General features: G+C 50.6%; 1 protein-coding gene across 2 annotated transcripts; it reads right to left on the reverse strand.

Moving 5' to 3' along the window:
- Positions 1–5,198: 5,198 nt before the first annotated feature.
- LOC122367202 (DET1 homolog) lies at positions 5,199–9,875 on the reverse strand. 2 transcript variants are annotated; one of them, XM_043340096.1, is made up of 6 exons: positions 9,734–9,870; positions 8,262–9,251; positions 7,779–7,977; positions 7,349–7,554; positions 6,800–7,006; positions 5,199–6,400 (listed from the first exon to the last, which is right to left on the reverse strand). In XM_043340096.1, the coding sequence occupies exons 2-6, from the start codon at positions 9,101–9,103 to the stop codon at positions 6,199–6,201; spliced, it is 1,656 nt and encodes a 551-aa protein (XP_043196031.1). In that variant the 5' UTR covers positions 9,104–9,251; positions 9,734–9,870; the 3' UTR covers positions 5,199–6,198. The 2 variants fall into 2 exon arrangements, with proteins under 2 accessions (XP_043196031.1, XP_043196032.1); XM_043340097.1 differs by having other exon boundaries at positions 5,220–6,400; positions 9,768–9,875.
- Between the last annotated feature and the right edge of the window lie 573 nt (positions 9,876–10,448).

A 10,448-nucleotide genomic window follows, 5' to 3' on the forward strand; every position in this document is an offset into this window, starting at 1 on the left:
TTCATCCCTTGGCTTTTTCAACAAAAAAAGAAAACATTTGCAAAAAGGAGCGGTATTCTGTCTGAAAGTTGTGGGGGCACCGCCCGCACGGCCCCAGAGTTGGGAGGGGGGGGGGCAAGCTGCCACCACTGCCCCCTCCCCCCGGTTCCCGCGCCTATGGAGAAACTACCGGGTTTACTAGCTTCCTTCATAAAGTGTCGTCATGTCTTATCGTCACCCGAGAAGGTCTTATTGCATAAATATCGATTGAGCTGTCAAGTTAACAAACTTGCCGTGGCAGCCTGACCTGACATGACCCGGCAATTTTTCATTCACGGAATATGCGCAATAAATTTTTTAGGAAAACTCACTGAGTTTTCGTTGAAAAAAACTTGTTTTGTTTCGTAATTGTACAAGAAGCATATGAGGGACCTTTTTGTCCCTTCCTGCGAAACGGTAAAAGACTTATTTCGGTCACAGCTCAGGCCAATCTCTAAGGGTCAGTCGGGTCACTTATTTCTTAAAAGGGTCCTTACGGCATCCAAGGACCAATTCCGGCTTTTGAGTGCGCCACATCAGCATTTGATGCTACGACAGATGTCGAAATCTGAATATATGTTACAGGCCGTATGAAAATTCGGTCCGTTTGCAAACGGCCTGGCCCAGTCAGGCCATATGAAACTACCTGAAAACACCGGCCGTTTGCAAACTATGACATGAAATATCAGACCGTTTGAAAACGACCTAGTTAGTTTCGGCCTAGCGGATCCAGGGGGGCCACGGGGTCATGCCCCCTAGCCTGAAAGGGGAACAACATATATTTTTTGTCCCCAAAAACACTTAAGAAAAATGAATGTGAGAAGGGCGTAGTAGGTAGAGAGAAAATACCGTATCATTAAAAATCTGTGAGCTTGATAAAAGTGTTGGTCTTGTCTTCACCCAAGAAGTTCTTATTGCACACTTTAACCATGGATGAAAGAACCTTCATCCCCTGGTTCTCCTTCATCCATGCTTTAACTCTCGATCGACGTGTGAAGTTATCGTGTAAGGTATCATGAAGCCGATCGCGACGAAACTTTAGTACCCTCGTGGTGACAAAGTCTGAAAATTTCATGACCCTGACCCAAGTGAACTTAGACTTGTGGCCTATTTCTCGAGACTATCCGTGCGTTCGGAGAGCATGGAATATTCACCGTCCCCGGGAATATTCCCCGTGCCGCGTTCGGAGGCGTATCTCTCTGAACGGCTAATCTCCGGAAATATTCCGCGCGCATGGAATATTCAACGGATTCCACGTGGAATGTGCCTCTCCGAACGCACCATATGTTTGGCCATGTTGGAGGCCATGTTTGACCGGAATAGCGATTCGGCGTATGTCGGCTCACATTATCCGCGCTTTCATAGTCTTTTCGTGGTTTAAAACGCTCAAACATGTGATATGATGTTGCTCCCACGCATTAGGGCGGATGCCAATGTCACCTTACGGTCAAGTCAGGTCATTGACCTTTGATGACCTCGGTGCACTTTTCCGAGTTTAACATGTTTCTAGGATAGTTTCGTTTAGCTGATTTTGAATTTAGCATTTTGCAGCCATTTGAACATTTACAAAGTAGTTTTGATGCCTTCGTATCATGTTACGTAGCTGCCAGTGGTAGTGGACACCTGCTATACGGACGCCCATAAGTACCCCTACTGGTTGATCTGACCTGACCTGCCCCGACATGGTCTAAACGCATGAAGACATTATCTATGATCCAAACTAACATGAAATTTGTGATCAGCACAAAAAAACGTATTACAGCCTTACTTTAGGAGGTTCTGACAGGTCCTGATTTTTCCGTCTTTTGGGTCTGTGACCTGACCTGGGCGGTGTTTCACGGCACGCTGCCAGCCGCTGCCAGCGCTGATGGCACTTTTGGTTTCAATGGAGACATCAACAAGCCTATACCCACAACACTACCGAAGGCTGACCTTAGCTCGCGGAATGCGCTGTCAGCGGCTGTCAGCACGACCGTGAAACACCGCCCTGGAAGGTCAACCAATGACCAAGGACCTTAAAATCGGGTATCATCGGCTTCGTCTCGTCACTCACGGGCAACACACCTGTTTTTTTTTTCCGCGAGCTCTAGCTTAATCAGGGGCCGAACGGCAGGGGGTCCAACCGACACCTCCCAGCCCGCGAAGGCTGCGCCACGCACCGACCCGGAGCGGGCTAATTGGTCGACAAAAGCAATTTGAAGTGTTTTCAAAGTAATATTTAGGCTCGGGTTGGGTGGGCTACCATTTCTATATTTTTTTTATTTTTAGTTTTAAAAAAATATCGTTTCAGGGCTGTGACGAAAAAATAAGTGGCCTAAATCCGATGAGAAAACAGGATTTGGGGGTACCCTAGGTTTGGTTACTTGCAGGAGTTGGCCCCCCCCAAAACGCAAGTCTGGATCCGCCAGTGCAAATAGCGTATCTAGACGAGACGCGGTTCACCACAGGGATGTGCCATCGCCAGGAAAGCGCTAACAACACTTTGGGTACTCAGACCAAAGTCCAAAGCACAGCCTTGAGCACAGAGCAGTCCGGGGTTTATCTGTCTGTTTTGGAATAATGAGAACGGTCCGATCAGTTGGCGAGGGGACATGTCGAAACGAAATTATTTCCCATCTCAAAACTTGTTTGAGTCGTATAAAAAGCTCATTGGCTCACCAAAAGCTGATAAGGACGATGGAAATGAAGTGCAGTCCGAATAAAGGCTTTTCGAAGTCATTCACGAGGCTCCATGACGAGAGGCAGGTGTTTAAAGAGAGTGACACAACACTCATCCTATTCGTGGACAGTGTTACACCGTGTTACAGACCACGAGCCAATCCGGCCCAGTTCGAAAGAAAAAGAGGCCGATTGAGATCACAAGGTGGCATTGAGAGTAGCCTTATTACCGTCTATGAAAAACGGTAATAGCGCGCCATAACGCTCCGAAAGTGCCCGTTCGGTACAATACTGCCCACTAGCTGGCTCCGCTCAGTCGTCAGCAAATGGCACAGGCCGGGAGAAACAACAGCGAGGACAAGAGGAGACAATCGTTTGGACACCGTCTTGCAAGGCCAGATGGACGATTCAAGAGTCGCTACAAGCTCAGCTGCTATTTTATGTAAGAAAAGAGGATAGAAGTGAAGCCGATCCACCTGATTGCGATATAGAGCCAGACGCCAGTCGCCAGACAGGCGGCCGACCCTGGAGTGCACAAACAGCTCCGGACAAGAGTTCCAGCGCTGGCTTATTGCGCTCCGAGAGGCTACCGCCGGTGCGGTACTATAACTACACTACCGGTACGATGGGCGTGGCAGGATGACCCGACAGGTCCCTGTGGTGATCTACACGAGACGCGAAAAAAGACCGTGCAGCGGTCGGAGGATGCGTCGTGGGGAAAAGCGTTCATAAGCGTCTGAGTGTTCCATGCGGACCAGACATTCTCCGAGGGCTCCTCGAGTCGTTACACCTCCTCAGATAAATCTTCGGCCGCCATCGCCATGTCTCCCCGTCAAGCCATCCCTTCGGAGTTCGAGTTCGACCTGGAGAAGGAGACTGCCGAGCTGAACCGGGAGCTCCTGAGGGCCCAGATCGCGTTCGAGGTCCAGGAGCAGGAGGAGGAGTGGGGTATGGAGCTGGAGATGATCTCCATCCCGGCGGTGCCGGTGCACCGGCGCAGGGCCCGCCGGAGCGCGCACCCCGCTCAGGAGCTGGAGCAGCTCGACTGGCTCGGCCCGCTGAGAGAGACGCTCAGCGCCGGAGCGCTGGGCGCCGCCCGCATGGCCAGGAGGGTCGGGGAGCTGCTGGTGCTGCACGCGCTGCCCTTTGCATGGCATGTCTTAATTTTTAAACAAATTGGCAAAACAAAGTATTGTTCAGGGAATGTGCTCACAGTGCAGAAGAACGAATACGAGCAGTCATCACGCATAGGCGCGCCAATGAATAACTTGAATTCCGCACGTCAAACGAGATATCTGAAAGCGAAGAACAAAATACGTGGAAGTGGACACTGGACAGGCGATAGCCAGGCCACCGGTTATCCCCGCTTACACACCGGTTACATACAACTGGTATAGGATTCCAAAGGAACCAAACGAGGTGAATGAACCAGGACAGCGGCATGAGCGATGGTCTATTTTTATCGATTTCGTGTCGGAGGAGCCCTATATGTGAAAATGAACTGATCGACTAAACACCTGTCTAACCAGTGAAGCAGGACACCCAAAGCTTGGAGTGAACTCAGATGAACTAAAAAATATGTCCTCAGACAACCTCACACTTGAAATGCCCATCGCCTCACATGCCTGGCTGGGCATATTAGCCAACAGCTGCAGCTGCAGTGACTCTTGAAACTTAATGGAATAATCATATGCCACTTAGAACCAGCAACCAATATACGAGTGGAGAGGAGCGGAAGCCAGCCGAATATAATACACGAACAAAATGGAACCAACCAAACGCGAAACCGCAAGGAGCGTCACCGGGCGCTACCGCCCAGAGCGCGGCCTCGACTGCTGCCTTCGCTACCGTCCGGCCCGGCCCCGGGCGGCGGTCGGCACACCGCCCCAGGCACTGACCCCGTGACCTTGACCGGTCAGCGCGGCCCCGCCCCGCTGGCGCACCAGCGCAGTGGGGCCGCGGCCCAGCGGGGTCGGCCGCGCCGGTAAAAGATGAAATACACCTTTTTGCACTCAAAATAGGCATCTTTTCATTCAATTTCGGCGAATTGCATTCAATTTTAGCGATCTCTCATTTGCTTCGAATAGAGAGATCGCTAAAATTGAATGCAATTCGCCGAAATTGAATGAAAAGATGCCTATTTTGAGTGCAAAAAGGTGTATTATAGTTACAGTTATGAAGCTGTCTCTTTTTTCGAGCCCTACGCCCAAAATATCATTCGAGATTCAAAAGATCTCGAAACACACATGACTTCCTTTCGTAGACAGCATATCAGGGTTACGTACGAGGCACTGATCTTATTAGAGCTGGTTAGGCATGATATGGTTTCACCAACACTGCTGTTTCGTAATGGATAGAGTTTAACGCAGACGATAAAAATATCAACACTTCTTTCATAGAAATAGATACAAAATACTTTTGCTGAAGATCACAATAATCATTATACGACCTATTATCAGCCCGCCGATATTCCAATGATATTTATAGATAGTTTATCATTAAAAGGTAGAATATAGATCGATGGACTTGTTTGTTTATTGAGTTTTAGGGCGCACTAACAACAATGGTCATATTGCGCCCTGAATAGTTGGGCTGTTTATTTTATACCAAAGTAGCCACTACACCTTAGTTTATCGTAACAAACGTAGCATAGTGAACCCATCATATGTTGGCACGAGCCCCGACGACTCACTCCACCATCAGGTACAATATAACACGGCTGACTGCATTGCATGATGGAGGCGACACTTGCTTTCCATTTCATAGTTATTAACACACTTAGAAAAATCAAACGCCTCTAACATGCTTCACGAAAAACACTGCGCTCGTCAAACAACACACCGAAGCCATCATCCAAAGATCGATTCTAGAGGAAACTAAATGACCATGCATTTAGTGTGTGTATCACCCGTCGTCTGCATATAACCGTCATTTAACATCAATACACCTCCTACAGAGGTCACAGCCTGCAAGAAATGAGGACTTCCCCTCGTGGTACTGTAAGGACTTCCCCGTGTTTGGTGCTGTCACCTGGTGAAATCCCAGCACTCCCTCCCCCTCCCCTCGCGGCAAGCTCTGCCAAAGTCCAGCGCCCCTGCCCTCTCCCCCGTTCAACAAACCCTCCTCCCATGAGCCCACAGCCCTCCCACCCCACTGGTGAGTGGTGCCATCTGGCGAAACAGCCTCCTCCCCCTCCCCTCCCCTCGAGACACTCCCCTCCATCCCCTTCTCTCCCATACCACAGGGCATATCATAGCAGGGGCAACCCTCCAGAGCTTTCCACCTCCTCCTCCCCCTCACACGGCACACCTCACACGAATCCTGCTTCCTTCTTCTACTTTCCTCGTGCAGCGACCTTTCCAACCAGTCCACGTTACTCCCTCCCCCGTCCCACCCAAGGTGAGCACCTCCCACTAACCCACCTCCCTTACTCCCCTTCCCGCGGGTCCCTGTCCCTCCCCGAGTACCCTCAGCCCACTCCCCTCCCCCTCCTCCCACCGAGCCCACCGTGGCGCGCTCCGGTCAGCTGGGCGCGTGGCGCACGTGGAAGTTGACCACGTACTCGGCGTTCGTGCGCTGCACGCTGATGGCGAACGGGTCGGTCGGGTGGAATATGAACGCCACCAGCCGCTGGGGGGAGGCGGCGCCGGCCGGCGGCTGCGGCCGACCGCTTACACCGGCGCGGATTCGGAACCGCAGCAGGCCAGAGTCGCGAGCGTAAAACCTGGGAACGGCGCGGGCGGGGGGGGGGAGGTCAGAGGGTGGTCCTAGACTTATATCCCATAAATACCTCGCAGAATGGAACACCTAAATAACCGAATATTTAGCATGAGGCTCTACGAATTGGAAAGAAAATAAGCATACCAACATTGAATAAAAACACACAAAGACGCATTCTACGAAATTTAATTATGAAATAAAATGGTTCAAAAAGTATGTCCATTCGTGCCACATCAGGTTCATGTCATTTTTTAAATTGACCGGCGACAAAAAAATCAACACAACTTTTGAGTTTTGATACGACCACAATAATCCCATGTTTCCTTCTACATCATTTGCCTCATAGCTCGCTCCACTGCGGTACCCGGCCCGTACTCCCCCCTCCCCCCGCCGCCCGGCCTACCTGATGGGCTGCTCTCCGCACGGTTTGGGCCGCTCCATGGCCGACACCCACTTCTCGTCGTAGCTGAACAGCTGCATGTCCAGGTACGGACTGGACGAGTACGACTGGCCAGAGATGGGCAGCTGGACCAGCAGTCGCCGCGTGGCCTCCAGCTGACTGCCGTGGCGGGCCGACTCGATCGTGTGTCGGAACCGAGCCTGCACGTGCCTGAAAACGGGAGGGGGTTAGAGTTTTTTTTTTGGCGAGCCAGTAATTCGATACTGAGCCTGTACGTGCCTGGAAAGGGGAAGGACTAGTAGGTATAATGTGCTGTTTCCTCGTTACTTCTTTTTTGTGGGTTTAACTCAACAAGAATAACACTGCAGTACATATGAAATTGAACCTGCAGCAGTTATGAAACTGCAATGCTTATGAAGGAGACCATTCAACACGTAATCAATCTGCAACATGGTAATCATTTGCATTTACGAAAATTGTCAAACAAAGTAAAACGGAGCTCCCAGCTACCGCTCCTAGACGCCGGTGCCCCGTTCCCGCCTCGTCTCCCACCTGGCGTAGATGTTGTTGGACGGTGAGCACGTGTAGCGGCTGTCCACCGAGAGGCGCGCGTTGCGGAAGTTGTCGCAAAAGTTCTCGTACAGGTAGAGCAGCTGCTGAGAGGTGTTCTCGTAGACGGCCAGCACGCGGCTCGTGTCCATGTTGTACACCACGAACACGGAAGGCTGCTGGTTGTGCTCCACGCGAAACGTCACCACCTGAAACACACGCGGCCAATAAGCAATTTTCGGAGCTGTAGAGCTGTAGCATAGGATGTTTCCTTTACTTTTAACGACACTTATTCAATTACTTTAGCACAACTGGGTCATGCTAAGCTACAGCGTTAGGCACGCTCTACATTCTTCTTTCTTTATATTATCATGCATTCTCTCGAGAGATATGTTAACTCAAACCAACATGTCCATCGTCCATCTCACCGCACCTCTTCGCTGGCGTATCGGATCAGCAGGTGGTGCGAGTCGAGCAGCTGCATCTTCCACATCCTCAGCGAGCGGAAGCGGTTGAAGTAGAGGTAGAAGCGTCGCAGCTCGTACGGTGAACCCTCCTGCTCGCTGATCCGCACGGCTCGGTGGTACAGGAACACCAGCAGACGGTGCTTCAGACCGCAGATGAACTTCTCGCTGCACGTCGAACACATCAAGTCACGAGACGCATGGGTGGTAAGTGTTACGGATATACTGAAAGGATATGGTGGAAAATGAGTGCAGAACATATGATTTCGTAAGCTGATATCCTAAATCGTTCAGAAATGGCAAAACAAGAAGTGAAAACCAAGCGAATCTATCAAGTATTTCCCGATCAAACTTAACTTTCCAAGTTGTAATTCCCAGCACACCCGATAGATCTTCACAGCTTTCCAGTGATGGAAGATAAGGCAAGGGAAGCTCTTTTCAGCACTTCTCACCTTCCGGGCGGCCGGATGTCGGCCGTCGGCGCCGTCGACTGGTAGAAGAGCTCGTCGTCGTCGAAGCAGAAGCGTCCGACGGTGCGGATGGGTATGATGGAGCCGCCCTCGGTCACGTTGTAGATGTGGATCGTCTGGTGCTGCACGGAAAGCACCGCCAGCGTGTCGCCGTACAGGTACAGACCCTGGTTGTGAGACGTGAAGATCTTGTCGCGTTTGAAGTGGATCGTGTCTCGCAGCTCGCCGCGGCCAATGTCCACCACGAGGAGGGAGTAGTTCTCGAGGGGTGTCCGCGCACCGGGCGCTACCCACTCGTTGGTGCGAGACGACGACATGGCCGTCTCCTGCTCGTGCGCGTCCGTCACCATCGCCGAGCCGACGATCACGTGCACACCGTCATCGGTGAACAGCGAGCACTCGCGGTTCAGGTTCTCGCCCTGCGGCGCCACGCGCACACTCCGCAGCAGCGTGAAGAAGCTGGCAAACAGCAGGCGACGCGCGGTCTCCGCCTGCGGGTCCGAGTTGGCCAGCAGGTCCCCGGAGCGGCCGGCCAGCAGCGCGGCCGCCGCCGACGCGCCGTTGTACCGGTACACCTCCACGCTCTGCTGGTCACCCGATATGGCGATGATGTGCCGGCCGTCCGGCGTGAACTTGCGCAGCGTGCAGGCCGGCTTCTCCACGGCCTGCACTGTGAAGTTGGGGTAGACGTTGAGGTAGAAGGTGCGGTGGCAGCGGTATGGGCGCCGCGGACGCTGCCCGCCGATCTCGCGCAGAAACAGCTTGGTCGGCAGGTTCTGTGGCTGGAGCCGGCGTGGGCGCAGGAAGTCAGCATCTGAGGTCATGTTTGCTGGTAGAATGACTCTTGTTCAGGGAATGCTGGATCTAGCAGGGAAGACAATGAGTTAGTGCTGATGTGCTGTCAGCTTGCTACATGCTTCACAGCTCAATCAAAACCTTAAAAATCTTGAACGTAAGGTGCTGAAGAAAATCCTGAAAAGTAGATTGGGTATTATTACAAATTTAACAAAACAATGCCCTCCATGACACTAGGCAGTACACAGAACATAGTACATACCCATTGAGCATACTTCACACAAAGGTTTTCCAACTGAGGAGAGGTGCTATACCCAGAGGTGCTTCTTTTTAACAAAACCTTAACAATCCTAACCTTACCTATCCTAACCTGACCTACAACCTACAAACCTACCCTACAATCTACAAACCTACAGTGCCTCTCCTCGATTGGAAAACCTTCGCGTGACGTCTGCTCTACTAATGTTGTAGGTTGAAGGTTGGTAGGTTTAAGTTGATAGGTTATAGGTATGCAGACAGTAGGTTGTTAGGTAATAGATTAGTACCTAGGTAAGGTTAGGTCAGATTAATTGTTTTTTATCTTCACTCTCACTCGGACTTCTACACTTTTACTGGCATTCAATGATTGGGTACATAGGTACTTATCTACTCTAACTCACCTGCAAAGTCAGAAGGTATCTAGTATCTACTCACATTAAAACATGAGTCGGATCAACAAATTTACAATTTTCAATACCTCGCAACTGTTCTCATACAGCCTTCCAACTGTTGCACCCTGTGTAATGTGTTGCACAATCCAAATAAAAATAAGCTTTCCGGTGACAGAATCGAAGACAGAATATAGCAATAAGACCAGAATTCAATGCTACCGGATAGCATTATGACCCTTAAAATCCATAACATAATGAAAATGAAACAGTTGCGCCATTTTACCAGTATTGCTGGAAAGCAATGTGCCACTAAATAAAAAATGCCGAAGTATCATCTACCAAGGAAGGCTATGTAAACAAGTTAAATGCTACAATATAGCCTTGGCTACAGTCTAGGTTAGGTAAATTGCTCGACGAACATACTTGCCGGAGCAGCATTTTTGGTCCGGCTGAATGTCTGACTGCTAGCAGCAGATTTGCGAATATCAATCTGCTGCTAAAAAACAAACATTACCTAATCTGCTGCTAGATTGACAAGACATGGAAATTGGTAACGTCGCTCATTTATTTCTTGGAACAGAAGATAGGCGCAATGTTCCTGTAGTTCTAGTCCCGCTCACTATGCGCACGTGCGAGGAATCCTACCTCACTCGCGGATCTCCATTGGAGCCGAAGCCTTGGGGAAGCCTTATTCACCGGCATTTCAAACAGCAAAACGCTTAGC

Source organism: Amphibalanus amphitrite, unplaced genomic scaffold (genome assembly GCF_019059575.1).
Source record: "Amphibalanus amphitrite isolate SeventyFive unplaced genomic scaffold, NRLGWU_Aamphi_draft 000857F_arrow, whole genome shotgun sequence".
Classification (NCBI taxonomy): Eukaryota; Metazoa; Arthropoda; class Thecostraca; order Balanomorpha; family Balanidae; genus Amphibalanus; species Amphibalanus amphitrite.

What these genes read in the sequence shown, in the direction of transcription:
- LOC122367202 (XM_043340096.1), bottom strand. Translation starts at nt 9,103, where the DNA reads ATGACCTCAGATGCTGACTTCCTGCGCCCACGCCGGCTCCAGCCACAG. An exon ending in TCCGATACGCCAGCGAAGAG is followed by an intron (nt 7,555 to 7,778) that starts GTGCGGTGAGAT and finishes CGTGTGTTTCAG; the next exon opens with GTGGTGACGTTTCGCGTGGA. An exon ending in TCCAACAACATCTACGCCAG is followed by an intron (nt 7,007 to 7,348) that starts GTGGGAGACGAG and finishes TCCCGTTTTCAG; the next exon opens with GCACGTGCAGGCTCGGTTCC.